Here is a 22,928-nt window from a genome sequence, read left to right as displayed (position 1 = left end):
AGTTCATGGGGTACTTTGTCGTAGTAAATGGGCTTAGCACCATATAGCAATATGTTGTGACCAAATCCCCGTATTTTTGAAAATGTCTTTTTGAGAATGTTTAGGTGTTTTTAAACTAGCCTTGCTGGAGGTAAATGTTTTTTTTGCATGTGTGCGCTGTAATATTTTTCTTCTATTGTATGGTCTTATGGCTGCACCATCTTTAATGAGAAGGTGTGCCCCCCAAATATCTTGTTTTTGTTTGTTTAAAGTATATGGGACTGTCGAAGAGTCAACAGCGAGTCAGAGGAGGAGCCGCTTCGGGACAGAGATGACAGTTGCTCTTTAAAAAAAATAATGATTTAAATCAAGCTATTTTACTAGCGATTTAAATCAAATCCACCCTGCCAGCAAGTTTGTTATTTTGTAACTTGCTTTAACAGACCAAGTAGTCAATCAAAAGTGGCAGTTAAGAGGGTTGAAAGAAACCATTTAAAAATTACAGGGGTGCTTACAATAGTCAGCTTTTATTCATTTATGTGAAACCTTTATCTCAAAAGAAAATATAAAAAACTGTCACTGTAACTGCTTAGCTGGAGTTTAGCTTTAATTTGTTTGTCAAGTCCATCTTACTTTGCTAGTGCATCTAACACTATCCTCTCCACAGGTTGACAATGCTGCTGTGCAAGGGTGGCTCCACTGCACTTCCACAGAATGGAGCCACCCTACGACAGAAAGTGAGTTACTGACTGGATTAGCAGGTGAAAAACTAAAAAATGCCACAAAAGAAAATGCATGCAGCCACCACATTTAAGGATTGGTAAATTGCAAAACATTTTTTTTTGTTTTTGGATTTACGTGTTCTTTAACCACTTCCAGCCCAAGCCAATTCCGGCATTCCTCTCCTACAGGTAAAAATCATCATTTTTTTGCTATAAACATAGAAATTTCTTGGCAGAGACCATAGGGAATAAAATGGTGGTCATTGCAATTTTTTATGTTACACAGTATTTGCACAGCAATTTTTCAAACATGATTTTTTGGGGAAAAAAAACCCAAAAAACAAACACTTTCATGAACTAAAAAAAACAAAACAAAACCACAATATTTACCCCAAATGTTTTGTACAATGTGAAAGATGTTATGCCAAGTAAATATATACCTAACATGTCACACTTTAAAAAATTGCGCACACTTGTGAAATGGCGCCAAACTTTGGTACTTAAAAAATCTCCACAGGCAATGCTTTAAAATTTTCTTACAGGTTACCAGTTTAGAGTTACAGAGGAGGTCTTATGCTAGAATTGTTGCTCTTGCTCTACATGTGTGGTTTGAATGCCGTTTACATATGCAGGAGCGACCTACTTCGTGAGCACGAGGGGATGGGGGCGCTTTAACCACTTAGCCCCAGAAGGTTTCACCCCCTTTACGACAAGGCCATTTTTTGCGATCCAGCACAGCGTTGCTTTCACTGACAATTGCGCGTTAATACCCAAACAAAATTTATGCCCTTTTATTCCACAAATAGAGCTTTCTTTTAGTGGTATTTGGCCACCTCTGGTTTTAATTGTTTGTGCTATCAACAAATAAATAAATCAATCAAATTCCTTCATTAATGTAGGCCAATATGTATTCTGCTACATATTTTTGTTTAAAAAATCCTAATAAGCGTATATTGATTGGTTTGCGCAAAAGTTATGGCGTCTACAAACTATGAGATATTTTTATTTTACTAATAATGGCGGTGATTTTTTGTTGGACTGCGACATTTTGGCAGACAAATCAGACACTTTTTGGGGACCAGTGACACCAATACAGAGATCAGGGTTAAAAAAAATGCACTCTCACTGTACTATTTTTTTTAAATATGTTCAGGTGTTTTTAACTAGCCTTGCAGGATAAATGTCATTTTTGTATGTGTGCGCTGTAATCTGTTTTGTACTGTTTTTGGTCTTATAGCAGCACCATCTTGAATGTAAAGCATTTTAGGGTGTGCCCCCCAACTATGTTTTTGCTCACTGTACTAATGACACTGGTTGGGAAATGGTTATCATGGGCGATCAAAGGGTTAAGTGTGCTCTTAGGGAGTGACTTCTAACTGTGTAGTGGATGGCTTAACTGGAGGTAAACAGAGATCCGTGTTTCTGCGTAGCAGAAACACAAGATATCCATTTTCCCCTCTGGTAGAACGGCAGTCTGCCTTGTTTACAGAGGGAGACCGCCGTTCTGCCTCTCCTGTGAATGATCGCTGCCGCCGGACCTGCTGATTGGCTCCCGCTGTCTCCAATTACAGAGTGCGCCCCAGCCCCCGAAGAGGAAACAAAGTATGTGGTTTCGCGGAGCCGGGTCTGTTCTGCCTCTCCTGTGAATGATCGCTGCCGCCGGACCTGCTGATTGGCTCCCGCTGTCTCCAATTACAGAGTGCGCCCCAGCCCCCGAAGAGGAAACAAAGTATGTGGTTTCGCGGAGCCGGGTCCGTTCTGCCTCTCCTGTGAATGATCGCTGCCGCAGGACCTGCTGATTGGCTCCCGCTGTCTCCAATTACAGAGTGCGCCCCAGCCCCCGAAGAGGAAAAAAAGTACGTGGTTTCGCGGAGCCAGGTCACCCTGCCGCAGTAAAATGTGCTGTGGGTGGTCAAAAACTTTTTTTTTTTTTTTTTTTTTAATGGTTTATTTTTACACTGTCCCTTTAAATTTTTTAGTCACTTTTATTCCTATTACAAGGAATGTAAACATCCCTTGTAATAAGAACACGGCATGACAGGTCCTCTTTACAGAGAGATCTTGGGTCTATAAGTCCCCAGGTCTCTCCTCTATGCTGGAAAGCCTGAAATAAAAAATAAATAAATCTCAGGCTTTCCAAAAAAAAAAAAAAAAAAAATGGCAAAGACGTCATGATGTTGCTTCCAGCCTCTGAGGGACATAGAGATGGCCGGGGACCATCTGGTGCCCGGTCAGCTCTATGGTAAAGCGCTGGTAGATTCATTCTCCAGCTCTTCAATCGCATGGCTGAGCCGGGAGAGGCACCGGTGGGCGGCAGGAGAGAGTGCATGGCCCCCCCCCCCCCACCTCCCATAAAAGCAAACAAGTGGCTAAACAGCTGCTATGGTTGCTTTTACATGTGAGGGAATTGCCGGCTGAAAAAAAAAAAAAAAAAAAAAAAGAAGAAGATATCTGAACGGCATCATTTAGATATCACCACTTAAAGTCTAGGACATCATATGACGTCTACTTACGGATAAGTGACGGAAATGTCCATTGGAAAATAAACAGTGACTACAAATACCGTGCAGAAAAAATCTATGGCATAGTCACAAAGCAAACACCATGGAGTTTATTGGAAAGCATAATATAAAATGGAACAGAAAGAAATGTATTTACCTTAGACTTGCTGGTGCCTGGGGTAGCTGGAGACGACACTCCATCTTGACCAGTTTCCTAAGTAACAATTATTCAGAAACATTTAACATTTTATATCAGAAAGATTTAAAACATAAAAATACATTCATTGGTACCCCAGCCAAAATGTGTTATTAAAAGGAAACATTTATAATTTTTACCAGTCTTTTATTGCTTCCTGTCCCAGAGACCCCATGACCAAGAAAGATGAATCTCCTCAAAGATATGGGAACCACAGATAATAAAAAAAAGTGACCGATGTTCTATCTATAAAAAGGCTTTCACTAAAGTTCCACTTTAACTAGTACTAGAGATGCGCCAAAACATATTGGCCAAAAATGGTGTTAACGGCATTTGATCGAAAACACGCGTGATTTTGCAATGATTTTAACGCAAATTTGTGGCGAATTTACCACGATTTTACTGTGCTTATGTGTATTTCATAGGACACTTGACTCAAAAACCGCATCAAAAATGTAACACAGGTGCGTTAATGATGCATTCTTGCTGCGTTTTCAATGCATTTCAACAGGGAGGTGCGTTTTTTTGTGCTTTGTGCTTGGATTTTTATCTTAACTGACCAAAAATGCAGCAAGCAGGATTTTTAACACCACAATGGAAGCCCAATGGACCAGTGAGAAGACATACATATAATTTAAAGGGATACATTTTTCTTGAGCTTTTCTTGCGCTAAATGTGCCGATAATGGATAACAATAAATTCATATTCATTTAAAATTGATGATATTAATGAATAAATTGAATATAATACACTTATATATAATTTTTTTTCTTTTTCAAACTGTCATTTTCGGGCAAGTGAATCCTGCATTTTTCAGTACCAAGATATCCATTCGGTGCACCTCTAACCAGTAAAAATATAAAATGTCATCAACAACAACAGAGGTTGTCCTATGCATAGAAGCAAAACCTTTGAGACTTATATAATACCAAAATAAAATCTAATGATACATAAAAGGCAATATATCAACCAAATGAGGGAAAACTAGTTCAGAGAAATTAGAAATTAAAAAAAAAAAAAAAGAAGAAGATTCACCGCTTCAAAAATGGTAAAAAAAAGTTGAAATATAATTAGCAACTATTGGTAACAATTCTGCTTTTTGTTCTCAATTTCTTTTCTCCAGCATTTTTCCTAAATAGCAAGTGTCTTTTCTTCATTTCACCATAAACCACTTTGGCCAAAAAAAAAAAATAAAACCACAAAAAGAACAGGTAAAATACTAAGGCCTTAACATCCTAAACTCAGGCTTATGCCTCACCCCAGGCATCCAAAACTTTTTTTCTGAGCTAGGGAGGAGGAACTTTGTTGCATTACCTGTTAGGCAACATTTTTAGACCTTGAGAATGGTTGCTAGATTCACTTAAAGTAAATTAAATGTAACAAATAACTATACATTAAATGTAACAAATAATTATACTGATCTACTAATGTGGTTCAGAATTGCATATTTAGAAAATAGTTACAAGCATAAGCAAAAAGGTACAGAGGGAGTTTACAGGGTTAAAAGCCAGCAGTAAATAACAGAAAAATCTGTTGGTTGGGTTAGAAATGTTTGATCTAATGTTCTATGTTCCTTCATCTGTTCCACAGAAAAAGTTAAAGACATAGGCTACAACATATGCACTAGGCAGAAGAAAGATCCTGGTTAGTTTTCGTAATAGCCAACAACCAACTAATGGAGTGCAAATAACAACAGAGGGGACCTTGTTCTGCAGAGCCTGTTTTCCCTTTCGGATACAAATACTCTTCTGTATAAAAGAAAAAAAAGCATGTAGCCCAAGCCTAATATTACTGTATTTCAGTAAATAGTAGTCCTTTCTAGCTTTTTCAAAGTATATCATGTGCCAGGGCAAAAGAGAATAAATAAATATAATGTAGAGTACATCTCTGCGACGCTGGGCGCCTGCCAGGTCTGTGTGTATCCTCCGCCCGCTCATCATCCCCTCCCCCTCCACCGTGTTGTCGGCTGAGAGAAATGTCGGGCTGGAGTGTGGAAAAGAATTATTTGATCCCCTGCAGAATTTGCAAGTTTGCTAACTTACAAAGAAATGGAGGGTCTATAATTTTTATCGTGTGTGTATTTTAAATAAGAGCCAGAATATCAACCAAAAATCCAGAAAAAACACACAATACAAATGTTATAAATTGAGTTGCAGTTGAGTAAAATAAGTATTTGATCCCCTACCAACCAACAATAATTCTGGCTCACACAGACTGGCTACAGTATGTGCTCATGTGGTGCACAGATTAGTCCTGGTTATTTAAGAAGGTGCTCCTAACGACAATGAGTTATGTGTATAAAAGACACCTGTCCACAGAATCTTTCTTTTATCAGGGATATGCAATTAGTGGACCTCCAGCTGTTGCAGAACTACAAGTCCCATGAGACATAGTAAGACTTTGACAGCCATAAGCATGACACCCAGAGGCAGAGGCATGATGGGACTTGTAGTTTTGCAACAGCTGGAGGTCCGCTAATTGCACATCCCTGTTTTATTAAAACCTCAACATAGGCAAGACCAAAGAGCTGTCAAAAAGGACGTCAGGGACAAGATTATAGACCTGCACAAGGCTGGAATGGGCTACAAGACCACCAGCAAGAAGCTTGGTGAGAAGGAGACAACTGTTGGAGCAATTATTCGCAAATGGAAGAAAAACAAAATAACCATCAATTGCCCTTAGTCTGGAGCTCCATGCAAAATTTTGCCTCATGGGGTAAGGATGGTCATCAGAAAAAGTGAGGGATCAGCCCAGAACTACACGGGAGGAGCATGTGAATCAAGAAGGCACATGTACAGGCAAGTTTGCCAATGAACATCTAAATGATTCACAGGATTGGGAGAAAGTGCTGTGGTCAGATGAGACCAAAATTAAGCTCTTTGGCATTAATTCGACCCGTCCAGTTTGGAGGAAGAAAAATTATGACTATGACCCCAAGAACACCATCCCTATAGTCAAGCACAGGAGGTAGAAACATTATGCTTTGGGGCTGTTTCGCTGCTAAAGGTACAGACCAACTTTGCCACATTGAGGGGCCAATGGACAGGGCCATGTGTTGTAAAATCTTGGATGAGAACATTCTTCCCTCAGCCAGAACCCTAAAGATGGGTCTTCCAGCATGACAATGACTCAAAACATACCGCCAAGGCAACAAAGGAGTGGCTTAAGAAGAAGCACATTAGCGTCATGGAGTGTGCCTAGCCAGTCTCCAGACCCTAATCCTATAGAAAATGTATGGAGGGAGCTGAAACTGAGTTGCCAAGCGACAGCCAAGAAACCTTAAGGACTTAGAGAAGATCTGTAAAGAAGAGTGGACCAAAATTCCTCCTGAGAAGTGTGCAAACCTGGTAACCCAATACAAGAAACATCTTACCTCTGTGCTTGTCAACAAGGGGTTTCTCCACCAAGTATTAGGTCATGTTTTGCTTGGGGATCAAATACTTATTTTACTCACTGAACTACAACTCAATTTATAACATTTGCATCATGTGTTTTTTCTGGATTTCTGGTTGATATTCTGTCTCTACAGTATCATTTAAAATACACCCATGATAAAAATTCTAGACCCCTCATTTCTCTTTCAGTGGGCAAACTTACAAAATCTGCAGGGGGTCAAATAATTATTTTCCCCACTGTATGTCTTTTACACATACACGTCCCCTCCCCTCATAGCTGGCTATATGTGGGCCGCTGCGTGTATGAGTGCTCTGTCCACTTCCCCCTACAACCTGAATGTGCATTCTGCAATGGATATGGGGAAATGCAGTCCGGAGAGGCTGCTATACAATAGAAACGAATGGAGTTTCAGACACTAATGCCCACAATTCCCTGCCACGAGGGGGAGGAGAGCACAGGACTTTTCCCAGGCAGTTCTGCAGAGATCTGAGCAGTCAGTGCAGGGAAACTATAGTGTGAGGACCTGCTGCTCTGTGTGCCTACACTGGGAGAGAGCCTGGTGGGGGCTGGAGCTGCGCGTGGTGTCTATAGTGGCTGAGGACTGAACCACCGAAAGCCTCTGGTGAAGAGGACTGTTGGGCACAGACCTGCTGTTACTACTTGCCTGTGTCCACCTTCAGAGGGACTGATACTGACAGAGCTGGTGAGAGTCTAACTCTGGGACTGAGCCCTGCGAGGGCCTGATCTTGATAACAGACATCTGGGACAACTGACCGCTAAGCATATGAGACCAGACTTGTTGCACGCCAGGAGCGGTAAGCGGAACTACTAAGTTTAATCCCTTGCGGTATACAGTTAATGCCAATACAGACTGAGTCTTACCTAACAGCCCATCAACTATCTAATGTGGACAGCCTTATAGAGACAGCCTCACATGCACCACCTTACAGAAGGGCCCCGACAATAGCCACCTAATATTGACAATTAAGTTCTAGATACTTTGCACACATTCCCAGGGGTACCCTTCTGATGAACGCATACATTCACCCACGATTAGGGTTTTAGATGTAGTGTGCATACCTTTATTCTTGGGTTTGTTAATGCTGATACTTTTAAACTCTGTTAGCATTAGTTCAAATTGGGTTTAGCATTACTACAGTTCAGTTGATTGGCGATCAGGATACTGGTGCTGGCTTGTGTTTTGTTTGTATTCAGCGGCGTGCAAGTGCGAGTACCACAAGGGGAAGGCTGTTAAGTAAAAATCAATTGGAGGCACAAATGGTCTATTGAGCAACTGTATAAAGTCATCAGAATTTTCCAACCCAGATCTGTTAAAGTGAACCTTTCAATAACTTTAAGAAAAAAAAGCCTCCATGTACAGCAACAGCATTCATTTTACAAAGCTTGCCTGAACAAGCTGAAGTTAGAAGCCGATCGGCTACTATGCACAGCTGCTCCAGATTTTGTTTGCACCCATTTTAGTAAATTCACCCCATTACAGGGTAGATTTATACATTTTTTCACACTAAATTTAAGCAACTCTCAGGTTTCATACATTTTCCAATTATACTCAATTAGAAACATGTGTGAAAACATTTATAAATAGAACCCTATATTACATAAACATCTGTGGGCATAAACCAGTGTGTGGCCCTATGTTCTATGAAAAAACTGATGCGTCAATGCTACAAAAATGAGTGATCCCTGGTTCACATTGGTGCGATTTGACATGTCATTTGCCGGCAATGGCACCAATTAATCGGTATGACGCTGCATTTGCAGCACCGCACCGATTAAAAAAAAAAAATAGTTTCTATTCTACTTTTTGCGATCTCCATTGACATCTGTGCAGAGACCCGCACAGATGTCTGTGAAATCGCAGCTGAAATTGGGACTGACATGCAGGAGTGAAATCGTGAGAGTTCGGCTTCATTCCAGCAGCTTAGTGTGAACCTAGGCTAAAGCAAATAATACTCTGAATTTGGAAGTATCTCTATTTTCCTGGTTTGGGCTAAACTGGGGAGTGTCAGAACCTGTGTATCAGGTTTTCACTGCTGTTTTCCCACATTTTGTTTGCCAGGAGGCCAAAAAATTAGGAAATATAAAAAGTCAGCTGCCACTAGAAGATAAATCATGGGGAATTCTTACAATGGGCATACCTGGACTGGTGACAACTGTCTAAGGCCCTGGTGCCCAGTCTGTGGCCCTTTGGTACTTTTGTGTAGCCCTCAGGTGTCATAGCAGAAACAAAATGGTTTCACTATTGTCCTAGTATAGCAGTAATTTCTAACAGCCTCATGTAATATGTCCCCAGTCTCATACAGCTACTATAAAGCACATTCACACTTTGACAGTATCCTGCAGTATGACCGCAGTCTCTGACCGTCTCTTGCAGCTCGCCTGCGGTCGCCGTCTCTTGCAGCTCGCCTGCGGTCGCCGTCTCTTGCAGCTCGCCTGCGGTCGCCGTCTCTTGCAGGTCGCCGTCTCTTGCAGCTCGCCTGCGGTCGCCGTCTCTTGCAGCACGCCTGCGGTCGCCGTCTCTTGCAGCTCGCCTGCGGTCGCCGTCTCTTGCAGCTCGCCTGCGGTCGCCGTCTCTTGCAGCTCGCCTGCGGTCGCCGTCTCTTGCAGCTCGCCTGCGGTCGCCGTCTCTTGCAGCACGCCTGCGGTCGCCGTCTCTTGCAGCACGCCTGCGGTCGCCGTCTCTTGCAGCACGCCTGCGGTCGCCGTCTCTTGCAGCACGCCTGCGGTCGCCGTCTCTTGCAGCACGCCTGCGGTCGCCGTCTCTTGCAGCACGCCTGCGGTCGCCGTCTCTTGCAGCACGCCTGCGGTCGCCGTCTCTTGCAGCACGCCTGCGGTCGCCGTCTCTTGCAGCACGCCTGCGGTCGCCGTCTCTTGCAGCACGCCTGCGGTCGCCGTCTCTTGCAGCACGCCTGCGGTCGCCGTCTCTTGCAGCACGCCTGCGGTCGCCGTCCCTTGCAGCACGCCTGCGGTCGCCGTCCCTTGCAGCACGCCTGCGGTCGCCGTCCCTTGCAGCACGCCTGCGGTCGCCGTCCCTTGCAGCACGCCTGCGGTCGCCGTCCCTTGCAGCACGCCTGCGGTCGCCGTCCCTTGCAGCACGCCTGCGGTCGCCGTCTCTTGCAGCACGCCTGCGGTCGCCGTCTCTTGCAGCACGCCTGCGGTCGCCGTCTCTTGCAGCACGCCTGCGGTCGCCGTCTCTTGCAGCACGCCTGCGGTCGCCGTCTCTTGCAGCACGCCTGCGGTCGCCGTCTCTTGCAGCACGCCTGCGGTCGCCGTCCCTTGCAGCACGCCTGCGGTCGCCGTCCCTTGCAGCACGCCTGCGGTCGCCGTCCCTTGCAGCACGCCTGCGGTCGCCGTCCCTTGCAGCACGCCTGCGGTCGCCGTCCCTTGCAGCACGCCTGCGGTCGCCGTCCCTTGCAGCACGCCTGCGGTCGCCGTCCCTTGCAGCACGCCTGCGGTCGCCGTCCCTTGCAGCACGCCTGCGGTCGCCGTCCCCGAGACTGCATATTCAGTGAATTTTACGTGTGGCCCTTTGTTGTATACAAGGGCTGTACTTGAAAACCCCATATCAAGAAAGATGACCACCTCTGGTCAAAGCACGTGTTTACACTAGTGAATGGAGACTAATAAAACCACTCTGTTGAGCCACGGTTTTACTGCCCCAACCACTCTCCCCTCTAGTTGCAAAGGGGGCGCAGAAGTGTGTAAAAACGATCCCTGCAGAACATGAACCATATAACTGAATGTACACGGCATGCTAGAATGGGGTTCAAGGGGCTACAACACCTTCTCAGAGCCTATCAAATGCTTTCCAACGAGCGCTCCAAAAGCAGATTACTCTTCAGAGGGCTGTGCCAGGGAAAACTAGCCCTGAGAGGATTTCCTCTCGCTTCCTATTGGTGTTTCCAGAACAGGAAGTGAAGGGTAATCTATCCAATAGGACACAGGAAGCAATAAAAAACTGACAGTTGTTGTAACCCTTCCCTATACTATTAAATACAAGTTCTAAATAGAAATATATGTTCAGTCTACATTAAGCGACGTGAAATCCGGAGAACAACACTCTGACAAGCACTAATGCCATAACAGGCAGACCGACAGCTGCACAAACACACACAACCTGGATGCTGTGATTCCCAGTGCCAATACACAGCACATGACAACGTACCCCTAACACACTCACCTCCATTTCCGCAATAACCACAACACTGCAGGGACCCTCCACTTCCGGCTCCGTCACCTGCTACACGTAAAGAGCTCCGACACGCCCTCTTCTCCACTGACGCCATCACACTGAGCACCGCCTACTCTGGCCGGCTCAGGGAGGGGCGTTCTGGGCTGCATCAGCTGAGTGTCCCTGCCATAGATGTCTCTTAGAGCACTCCCCCCACCCGGACTCCACGGCTAACATGTTCCTGCTGGGACTTGGCTCCATCCCCAGCCGAGCCCAGCCTGCTGGTCAGCAGTGAAACCCTAGTAACAACGAGTGCAGGAGGGCAGGGAGAAAGAGCAGCCATCTGGACTTGCAGCATGAGACAGGTGACTAGGGTTGGCTTACCGCGGGGCCTGGGGGCACAGCATTCACAGTTTAGATGCCTTTTAGAGACCCGCTGGTGGATGGGACCCCCTTGCCCTCGGACGCATCTTTGATTTGGATGCTGTTGGGGATGGAGACCTCGACAGACCACCATGGTAGTTTGGGTGGCAATTAGGTTAAGTCGCGTCCCGTTCTGTACTATGGAACCGTTCTAATAGGAGCGACGCAAGTTGCTCCGACTTAGAAAAAGGTTCCTTTAGTATTTTTGGGGCGACTTCAGGCAACTTGCATTGACTTCTATACAGAAGTTGTTTTGCAAGTCGCCTCAGTGAGTCGACCTGCAAGTCGTGCCGCCCCTGTGTGAACCGGCACTTAGGTAACTCAGCTGGACTGACATTACCTCTGGTAAATTTGTAGCACTCCACATAGAGGGGTAAGGAGAATCACTTCTGTCTCAAACCCCCTTTAGGCTACGATAGCAATCTGAGGTGCCTCCCGAGACAGGCTCGGCCCCCTTCCTTATCTTTTCTTCTTTCCTGCTTTTCTCTTCTTACCCCCTACCCCCCCAAACCTTCCTCATCATTCCTATTTACTGAACATGCCTCCTACAGTGCGGTCATCAGCTCCTTTGTCCCTCAAGGTTCCATCCCTGAACACCAAGGGCCTCACTATACCCAAAAAACGCAGTAGGGTTCTTGCTGAATTAAACCGCCGTAGAGCTCAGGTGGTATTTCTACAAGGAACACACTTTAAATCAGGCTCCGTATCCCGCCTATCCAATAGCCGATTCCCTGAGGTATTTCATGCGACTTGTGCAGACTCCAAAACAAAGGGGGTCTCGATACTGCTCGCAAAATCATTTGCATTTTGCCTCACAGACCAAGTTCTTCACCCAGAGGGCAGATTCCCCTTCTTAAAGGGGATCTGGAAAAACAGAACAGTGACCCTGGCAAACATATACTGCCCCAACTCTGGCTGGGTGACCTTTTTGAAGGAGGTCCTCTTGCAACCCACATTATTTCAGACAGGCCTCTTAATCCTGGGGGGGGCTTTAACATAGCCCTGGATCTGCTTCTTGATACCTCCAATGGCACATCCTTACTCCCATTCTTGGCCTTGCGCCAAGTAAAGCTCCACTTGGCCTCCCTCACGCTCCACGACACTTGGTGCACCTTAAACCCACGGGGGAAGGACTATACATTTTTCTCATCCCCACATAACTGCTACTCGAGTCTCGACTACCTCTTCATTCACCAGACTGACCTGTCATACCTCTATGATGTGATCATAGAAAGTATGGTACTCTCTGACCATCAACCGACCACGCTGACTCTACAATTCCCGCAGAGGGAAACCTCTACCAAAATATGAAGGCTAGATGCCACCCTACTGTTCGATCCTAGAGACCTCGCAGAAATCAAACAGACTATTAGGGACTACTTCCGATATAATGACACACCAGATGTGTCCCCCATGACTCATTGGGAAGCACACAAATGCGTGGTAAGATGGCATCTGTTAGCCATTGCAGCCAGGAAGAAAAGAGAGCACCAAGCTAGTATTAAAAGCATATCTGACAAAATAGTCTAACTGGAGGCGCAGCATAAATCCTCACTGGCAAGGAAGGTGGCAAAAGACTTAGCTGACACTAGAGCACTCCTTCTTGAGGAGCTATTCAAAAGGGCACGAAAATGGCAAATCCTATCACAGAAGCTATTCTATGAACAGGGCCACAAACCGGTAAGGCTCTTAGCGAGATCCACGCAGAAACAAACCCTTACATCTACAGTACACTATATCTGTTGATGAGACCATGCGTGTGAATATCATACGGGAGTTTTTAAACAGATATAGCCCCCAGGTGCTTTCGACTAAGGATTGGTAAGCCTTGGAAGCCCCACTCTCAGCAGAGGTGGCCTTGAAGGCCACGAAGCCTGGCAAAAGCCTGGGGCCGGACGGCTTCTCGGCACAATACTACAAAAGTTTTGCTGATCTTCTAGCGCCGGGATGTTTTAAGGCCTTCAACGCCCTCTCCCACACTCCCTGCACATCAGGAAGCCTACTAGAGGCATACATCTCGGTGATCCCACTGACGTAGCCAACTATCGACCCATTTCCCTTTTATATGCAGATGTTAAATTGCCAAGATCCTGGCCTCCCGACTGACCTATCATGTACCTGCATGGGTGTGCCTGGACCTGGTCGGTTTTGTCCCTGGAAGAGAAGTCAGGGACAACACCATTAAGGCCCTCAATTTACACCACTGGCTCACCTCTACCCAATGTGAAGGCTGCTTTATGGCCATGGACGCAGAGAAGGCGTTCGACAGAGTGGCCTGGGACTACATGAACGCAGTCCTAGAGACCCTGGGATTGGGTCCCTGTATGCGGGCCTTTATCAAGACGCTATACACCAAGCCCAGGTCTAGAGTCCGGGTTAAAGGCCACCTGTTGAATGCCTTCCCCCTTCTAAAATGGGACCAGACAGGGGTGCCCCCTCTCCCCCATACTGTATATCCTTACACTAGAACCCCTTCTCCGTTGCATTCGAGCGAACCCAAATATCAAGGGCATAGAAGTACACCAATGGGAATATAAGATTGCCGCCTTTGCAGATGATATCCTGCTCTTCCTCTCGTCCCCGCTAATGTCCCTACCCAATCGAATGCCAGTTCTGGAACAATTTAAGACTATCTCGAACCTAAAGATCAATTACTCAAAATCCTTCGCGCTAAACATTTCATTACCCCCACAATAGTTCAACTTTGTCAGAATAACTTCCCATTTCGCTGGAAAACAGATGCCCTTACCTATCTAAGTATACAACTCCCTAGTAAGCTTAAAGATTTATACGAAAATAACTTCTTCGCAGAACTGAGAATTATATAGCAGGATTTCAATAGATGGGAGGCCCCCACCATATCATGGTTTGGTCGGGCTGCAATTCTCAAGATGACAGTACTCCCTCGTTTATTGTATAAACTGCAAACTGTCCCAATCCATTTGCCACCCAACTTTTTCGCAACCTACAGGAGGATGTGTAGGGTCTTTCTCTGGAGAAATAAGACAGCGCGTATTGGATGGTCAAAATTAGCATTGCCAAAAACTAAAGGCGGAATCGGCCTCCCGGACCTGCAGAGATATTACTGGTCGGTACACCTGACCCGAGTAGTGGACTGGAGGCTCCATACATGACACAAGGGTTGGGTATTGCTAGAACAACTGATCTGGGGGGTTGGATTGCGTTTAGCCCCTTGGCTCCCGCAGAAACACATATCGACATCCATTCAAGCTAACCCTCTTATCAGAGCAACCCTAGGTGCCTTTGACAGGGCATGCAGGGTACACTCACTTTCAGTGAAAACCTGCATGATCACATCTATTAAAGAAAAAGCCCGACTTCCCGCCTGGTATGGAACAGGCCTACCTAGCAGCTGAATGGTCACACCCGGAAATGCAAGCCCAACATTTCTTCTTCAGGGGAAGATTCCTCTGACAGGGAGAACTTGCAGCAATCTCGAACACTAAGTCGTTCCACTTCTGGGCCTATATCCAACTAAAACATTATCTTAACAGCCCTGCGAACAGAGACAGCTTTAGGAAAACCCCAACAGTCTTGGAATCATTGTGTACTGGCCCCTCCCCCCAGAGTCACTTAATTTCAGTGCTCTACGCTGCGATGTTCGGGGAACCCTATGCTTCTCTGCATTTGGAGCATGCCTACTGGGAAACTGAGCTAAATAGGACGATAGAGGACACCAGTTGGGACCGAATTCACCTGTATATTCACAAAGGCTCCCTCAACATACACACACACACAGGAAAATGGGTATAAGATTAAAATGAAATGGTATAGAACGCTGGAAACACTCCACAAATTCTTTCCTACAATTTCCGACTGATGTTGGAGATGTGTGCAAGGTCTAGGTACCCTTCTCCATATACTGTATGGTGGCCCAATGATCCAGCCATATTGGAGAAGGGTCCATGCAGTAATGACCAAAATCACCTCGCTCGCCCTGGAGTTCTCACCAGAGCAATACCTCTTCGATCACTCCAAAATTCCCCACAAAAGACACTACAAGTTGGTAGCCATGCATATGATTAATGCCACTAGGCTATGCTTGCCGGTCCATTGGAAGTCCAAATTACCCCGTCCATGAAGAAATGGACACGCCGAATCAACCACATAGCAGCGATAGAGGAGCTGATCCATGCCGCACAGGATAGAATTTCACACTTTTCGACTATATGGCCCCCCTGGCTTGAATATTGGAACTCGCAACAATGTTTAAATCTGACACAAGAGAGCATTTGACCCTTTGTAATCCGGGTCTATATCCCTTCGGTGATATGGATCCAAAGAACAATAGAATCTGTACATCACATGCAACACCCGGGGGCACCTGGAGAGGGTAGTTGGTGGCTTTTCCCACCCCCTCCCCATACAGCCCCCTGGTGGTCTGTACCCTCCATGGAGGTCCACCTCCTTCAACCCCCCCCCCATCTCTCTGTTCTATCTATTTTTTCCATTCTTCCTCTATCCCCCCTCTACACTAATTTACCTCTAAGAAAGAGCTGGGGTAGCGAGACGGCCTAGAGTCGGAAGCTACCCATTTTCTTCATATGACTAATAGTACAACCAAACACTGCCTTATGCCCCCTTACTGGCCCTCCGCACACAGTAACACTAATAGGGCACTGCAGCAACACCTCCCTACTTGAATAGGCCCTCCCAATGATTCCAGGAAACATAGGGCTAGTTTCCTACCAGATCTACTATGGAGGGAGTGTGAGGGGCAATAAACACTGGTTCGTTTGTTTACAAATGTTTGAATTATAATGCCAGCTTGATGCCAAATACACGTACCTTGATATGTTTTTTTATTGTACTTTCTGTATTTCCTATGAAGCTCTTCAATAAAAAAAACACTGCAGCTCAAATTTCATGAATTGGGTTTACATCTACTTTAACCACTTCCCGCCCAGCCCATAGCAAATGACGGCCGGGCGGTGGTTCAGTTATCCTGACTGGGCGTCATATGACGTCCAGCAGGATAACATGCCGCCGCGCGCCCGCGTTGGCACGCATCGCGGTGATCGGTGGAGCGGTGTGTCAGTCTGACACACCGCTCTACTGATCTTGGTAAAGAGCCTCCGGCGGAGGCTCTTTACCACGTGATCAGCCATGTCCAATCACGGCTGATCACGATGTCAATAGGAAGAGCCGTCGATCGGCTTTTCCTCACTCGCGTCTGACAGACACGTGTAAAGGAGAGCCGATTGGCGGCTCTCCTGACAGGGGGGGTCTGCGCTGATTGTTTATCAGCGCAGACCCCCTCAGATGACCACACTGGACCAGCAGGAATTGCCACTAGGACCACCAAGCAGAGGGGCAACATGTGGATGGCCAGGTATGTACCCCATGACCATCCACATGTGCCCAATCTGTGCCAATCAGGGCCCACAAATGGGCCCTGATTGGCACCAGTATATTGCAGTGATGCCCAGCAATGCTACCAATCAGTGTCATCAGTGCCACCCATCAGTGCCCACCTATCAGTGCCACCCGTAAGTACCCATCAATGCCGCCTATGAGTGCCCATCAGTGCCGCCGTATAAGTGCCCGTCAGTGCAGCTATATCAATGCCCATCATTGAAGAAGAAATCGTACATATTTACAAAAATTTTTAACAGAAACAAAGAAAAACGTGTTTTTTTTCAAAATTTTCTGTCTTTTTTTATTTGTTGCGCAAAAAATAAAAAACGCAGAGGTGATGAAATACCACCAAAAGAAAGCTCTATTTGTGGGAACAAAATGATAAAAAAATTGGGTGCAGTGTAGCATGACCGCGCAATTCGCATTCAAATTGCGACAGCGCTGAAAGCTGAAAATTGGTCTGGGCGGGAAGGTGTCTAAGTGCCTGGTATTGAAGTGGTTAAGAAAAAAAACAAAAACCTCATAACATTGTATCCTACTAATATCTTTATCTTCCAATCCCACCATTCAAGTTTTTACACTGCTATATTTATATATAAATAAATATAGGTTCATATATATCTAGCGTAATAAAAGGTCAATACATCGTCACAACTATATCTGTCCTCAGACCCCTTGTGCCACTCTACCTAATTGATGGTTGTGAGTGCTGAACCCATGGTAGGCAGCCACATCCCCCATACCTTACCACATTTTTCTGGGCAGTTCCTATATAGATTTATATATTTTTCTCTAAGTACCGTATCATTTATTTGCATTTTCCATTTGCCTAATGTCAGAATGTGGAGACATCCATTTTTGGGCTGTAAGTTTACGGGCCTGAAAGAGAGTCCCAACTATCGTTACATGGGTGTTTTGCGGGATCCTAGATCCATCTATCGTACTTAAAAGGCATACCCCGGGTTCTTCCATCAATTCTGTCTTAATCACTTCAGCCCCAACCCTTGTTTTGAGATTTGGTGTTTACAAGTTAAAAACGAGCTTTTTTTGCTAGAAAATTACTTAGAACCCCCAAACATTATATATAGGTGCTAAATCTAATTCCTTTTTTTTTTTTTTTTTATTGAAGATGTACACGGTATTTACTGCAAACAAGGCTCTCACGGCATGCCTGTCGACCATCACATTGAGACTCCACCAGAGTGCGACCTAGACGTGGCCACTCCACCAGAGTGCGACTTCCACAAGGAGACTCCACCAAAACATAGTGATCGCCCTATGCTTCCTCCAGAAAGCAACGTTGACACTGAGACTGTGTCATCAGCCCTCCGTGCAGAAGAACCCTCAATCATTACAGAACTGGACAAAAGAAAGAGAAAAAGAAACAAAAATAGAAAAAATAAAAGACAGTATGAGTGCGACCCAGACATTGCCACTCCACCAGAGTGCAACCCAGACATTGCCACTCCACCAGAGTGCGACCCAGACATTGCCACTCCACCAGAGTGCGACCCAGACATTGCCACTCCACCAGAGTGCGACCCAGTCATTGCCACTCCACCAGAGTGCGACCCAGACATTGGCAGTCCACCAGAGTGCGACCCAGACATTGCCACTCCACCAGAGTGCGACCCAGACATTGCCAGTCCACCAGAGTGCGACCCAGACAAGGAGACTCCACCAGAGTGCGACCCAGGCAAAGAGACTCCACCAGAGTGCGACCCAGGCAAGGAGACTCCACCAGAGTGCGACCCAGGCAAGGAGACTCCACCAGAGTGCGACCCAGGCAAGGAGACTCCACCAGAGTGCGACCCAGGCAAGGAGACTCCACCAGAGTGCGACCCAGACAAGGAGACTCCACCAGAGTGCGACCCAGGCAAGGAGACTCCACCAGAGTGCGACCCAGGCAAGGAGACTCCACCAGAGTGCGACCCAGGCAAGGAGACTCCACCAGAGTGCGACCCAGGCAAGGAGACTCCACCAGAGTGCGACCCAGGCAAGGAGACTCCACCAGAGTGCGACCCAGGCAAGGAGACTCCACCAGAGTGCGACCCAGGCAAGGAGACTCCACCAGAGTGCGACCCAGGCAAGGAGACTCCACCAGAGTGCGACCCAGGCAAGGAGACTCCACCAGAGTGCGACCCAGGCAAGGAGACTCCACCAGAGTGCGACCCAGGCAAGGAGACTCCACCAGAGTGCGACCCAGGCAAGGAGACTCCACCAGAGTGCGACCCAGGCAAGGAGACTCCACCAGAGTGCGACCCAGGCAAGGAGACTCCACCAGAGTGCGACCCAGGCAAGGAGACTCCACCAGAGTTCGACCCAGGCAAGGAGACTCCACCAGAGTGCGACCCAGGCAAGGAGACTCCACCAGAGTGCGACCCAGGCAAGGAGACTCCACCAGAGTGCGACCCAGGCAAGGAGACTCCACCAGAGTGCGACCCAGGCAAGGAGACTCCACCAGAGTGCGACCCAGGCAAGGAGACTCCACCAGAGTGCGACCCAGGCAAGGAGACTCCACCAGAGTGCGACCCAGGCAAGGAGACTCCACCAGAGTGCGACCTCCATAAGGAGACTCCACCAGAGTGCGACCTCCACAAGGAGACTCCACCAGAGTGCGATTTTCAAAATGAGAAACCAAAACGTCATGTTCGCTTTATGCTTCCTCCAGGAAGGGACGATGAAACTGATACTCGACGAAAACATAGCCGTCTCTTTCAGAAAGCATCAAAGAAATACCTTCACCCAAGGATTCCACTAAAACGTCGTGATCGCTCTACGGTTCCTCCAGAAAGCGATGTTGACACTGAGACTCCACGAAAAAGTGGCGTTCACTGTCAGAAAGCAAAAAAGAAAGAAATTCAAAGACCAGAAGTGTCATCAGCCCTCCCCTGCAGAAGAACCCTTGATCATCATGGACAAAAGAAAAAGAACCAGAAAAAGAAACAAAAATAGAAAAAATAAAAGACAGTACAAGTTGGTCCGGCTGTGAAAGGAGGTTGGAGGCCAGTAGATTTTTTCTTTTCTGCAGACAAGGAAGGAGGGAGGGATGTGGATCAGGAGGGTCATAAGTAAGTGACTTACGAATGAGACACTGAGGAATTTTGTCAGGATTGTCATTTTAAGGATAGTGCAGGGACCGAACCAGAAAAAACGGCCAGTGTTTAATTTTTGTGGAAGTTGACGGGTCCTGATTAAGGAGGAGCCCAGTCGTTTTTTCAGGCATGTTTTGGAACTTTTTTTGCTAAAATAGGTGATTTCACATATGATTGCAAATATATGCAACCAATACCTCCTGTTTTTTTTTTTATGAATTTGTTGAACTAGTTTAGACTCTCAATGAATTTCTTGCTATGTATGTCTCCATTTGAAAACAATGTTAGAGTAGAGTTAGGGACTGCACTTTGCAGAGGAGTCTTGACGTGGCAGTGCGGCTTCATATATATTTGCAAATGTATCCAACCTATACCAAACACAAACTGTTCAAACAATGTAAACTTTTTTTTATTTTGCTGACTGGCTGGTAAGTGTTCCAGTGGATTCTGTGTATTGTAGTGTTCTGTGAACTGCCATGCTTAAGCACTGAATCACACTTTTGAGCATTATTGCAATACATGTTATCACATGTTACATGCTTAGTGTGTTGCAGTGCCATTCATTGTCAATGGTACCTCAGCACATTGACTTCCAACACATACAGTGCATCTGGAAAGTATTCACAGCGCTTCACTTTTTCCACATTTTGTTATGTTACAGCCTTATTCCAAAATGGATTAAATTCATAATTTTTCTCAAAATTCTACAAACAATACATATTTAAACTTAATTTACCACAGGTGGACTCCAATAAAGGATGCACCTGAGCTTTGAGTGTCATGGCAAAGTCTATGAATACTTGCATACATGGGATTTTTTTTTTTTTTTATAATCAATTTGCAAAGATTTCAAACAAACTTCTTGTTGTCATCAAGTTGTCATTATGGGGTATTGTTTGTAGAATTTTGAGGAAAATAATGAATTTAATCCATTTTGGAATAAGGCCAGAACATATCAAAATGTGGAAAAGCTGAAGCTCTGTGAATATTTTCCGAATGCACTGTACTGTATGCATTGCTGTGCACCACAGTGCACATCAACACACGGCCATTGTGCTGGTCAGATTTTTTTTGTCTGTTCTGAACACAACAAAATGGACAGCTTTTGCATTACATACTATTCTTGTGTGGTTTCTGTTTAGTGATCGATCTCTATAACAGGACTGAGTAAATCTGTTAGCTGCTGACAAAGGCACACCACAGGCTAATTTTAACCCCTGACCTTAAAGCCAAACCAAACTTTTATTTTCAATCAGCTCAGTACAAGACAGAGGCATAAAAACAAAAAGCTGTGTAAAGCCAGACAGGTTGGTATCTTTAACCACTTGCTGCCAGCCCACTGCCAAATGATGGAGGAGCGGTGCAGCTCTTGTCCTGGGTGGACATCATATGGCGGCGCCCCATAACGGCCACAGAGGCGCGCATTGTGGTGATTGTGGCCGCGCCGTGTCCTAGGAAACCTGATCTCTGTAAAGAGTCGATGACACAGCTGTTTAACCATGTGACCGGCTGTGTCCAATTACAGCCGGTCACATTTTAATGCGGAAGTGCCATTAATCAGCGTGTGTGGCGAGGAGTACCGATCAGTGTTATCTCCTTGCAGGGGAGACCAGGGCAGGTAATCAGGGCACTGATCATCAGTGCCCTGTTTACAGGAAAGCCCTAGCAGTGCCCATAAGTGATGCCTTTCAGTGCAGCCTTTCAGTGCCTGCACATCAGTGCCCACCACTGCCACCTATCAGTGCCACCTATCAGTACCCATCAGTGCGGCATATTAGTGCCTCCTCATCAATGCCCATAAGTGTTGCCTCATGAGCGGACATCAGTGAAGGAGAAAAATTACTTATTTACAAAAATTTACCGGCAAAAACTAACAAACACTTTTCGGCCTTTTTTCTTTTTTTTTTGTTAAAAATAAACAACCCAGCAGTGATTAAATACCACCAAAAAAGTTCTATTTGTGTGAAGAGAATAATTAAAAATGAATTTGGGTACAGTGTTGCATGACTTCACAATTGTCTTTCAAAATGTGACAACACTGAAAAATGCCCTGGGCAGGAAGGGGGTGAAAGTGTCCTGTATTGAAGTGGTTAAACAGCAGCCTGACTAGAAAACCCTGACAGCATGCTGCAGGAAAGGTCCCTTGCTCTATATGGGGAAGCAGCAGTCTCTCTGCAGTGGTCCAGCTTGCTCCCTGAAAGGTCAGAGCTAGAGATCTCCAATAGTAGGGAGCTTGAGCTGTATTGATTGCAGTGCTATATCTCAGACTCAGCAGGGGGCATGCTGGACCTCTGCAGAGAGATAATTGCTTCCACAAAGTTCATTCGCCATACTCTAGCTATGGAAAAGCATCATAGGCACCCTTGGGAAAAAAAGTGTGTTAGGACTATAGGACACCCACTCCTGATCTTCATAACATAAGGGACAGGTGTTCTGTAGTCTATAGAGGAGAACTCAGCAGGGCTGACAATAATGCTTGAGGTTTCAGTGAAGCAGAGGCACAGTGCACGGGAACTTACAGGTTTAATGGATTTCTGGCAGGTATTTTTTTTTAAATTGGACAAAATAGGAGAAGTTCATTGTTAGGGTTTTCATATCTTTTAACCACTTGCCGACTGCCGCACACACATATACGTCGGCAGAAGGGCACAGGCAGGCAAATGGGTGTACTGTACGTCCCTATGAATTTGCTCACAGGTCCTGCGAACTCGATGTTCGCCAGCGGCCTGCAATTGTGTCGAGGAGAGACAGAACGGGGAGATGCCCATGTAAACAAGGCATTTCCCTGTTCTGCCTAGCAACATGACAGGGATCTACTGTTCCCTGTCATCGGGAGCAGTGACCTCTGTCATGTTGTAGTGATCCCATCCCCCCCACAGTTAGAATCACTCCCTAGGACACACTTAACCCCTTGATCGCCCCCTACTGTTTAACCCCTTCCCTGCCAGTGTAATTTATATAGTAATCAGTGGCTATTTGTAGCTCTGATCGCTGTATAAATGACAATGATCCCAAAAAAAGTGTCCAATGTGTCCGCCATAATGT

General features: G+C 45.9%; 2 protein-coding genes across 4 annotated transcripts in view; one reads left to right on the top strand and one right to left on the bottom strand.

The window, feature by feature from the left end:
• Window positions 1-11,102, bottom strand: part of GCC2 (GRIP and coiled-coil domain containing 2) — a 103,179-nt gene extending 92,077 nt beyond the window's left edge. For all 3 annotated transcript variants that reach the window (XM_073614798.1, XM_073614799.1, XM_073614800.1), the window contains exons 1-2: window positions 10,996-11,102; window positions 3,360-3,416 (exon numbers count right to left, since the gene is read on the bottom strand). In XM_073614798.1, the coding sequence (XP_073470899.1) occupies window positions 3,360-3,416; window positions 10,996-11,001 (63 nt within the window). In that variant the 5' untranslated portion in view covers window positions 11,002-11,102. The remainder of the gene's footprint in view (window positions 1-3,359; window positions 3,417-10,995) is intronic.
• A 3-nt stretch (window positions 11,103-11,105) lies between these two features.
• LOC141126936 (uncharacterized) lies at window positions 11,106-19,743 on the top strand. The gene is made up of 3 exons (XM_073613012.1): window positions 11,106-11,351; window positions 17,918-18,724; window positions 19,460-19,743. Exons 2-3 carry the CDS (start codon window positions 17,956-17,958, stop codon window positions 19,741-19,743), a joined length of 1,053 nt encoding a protein of 350 aa, XP_073469113.1. The 5' UTR covers window positions 11,106-11,351; window positions 17,918-17,955.
• The last annotated feature ends 3,185 nt before the right edge of the window (window positions 19,744-22,928 follow it).

Source organism: Aquarana catesbeiana, linkage group LG02, assembly GCF_042186555.1.
Source record: "Aquarana catesbeiana isolate 2022-GZ linkage group LG02, ASM4218655v1, whole genome shotgun sequence".
In the NCBI taxonomy this organism is placed as follows: Eukaryota; Metazoa; Chordata; class Amphibia; order Anura; family Ranidae; genus Aquarana; species Aquarana catesbeiana.
This window is presented reverse-complemented; position numbering and strand designations above follow the sequence as displayed.

Coding starts and splice junctions, on each gene's coding strand:
- LOC141126936 (XM_073613012.1), top strand. CDS start 17,956: ATGCCTGTCGACCATCACATTGAGACTCCACCAGAGTGCGACCTAGAC. Junction 18,725..19,459: donor TCCACCAGAGTGCGACCCAG/GCAAGGAGACTC, acceptor TGCTTCCTCCAG/GAAGGGACGATGAAACTGAT.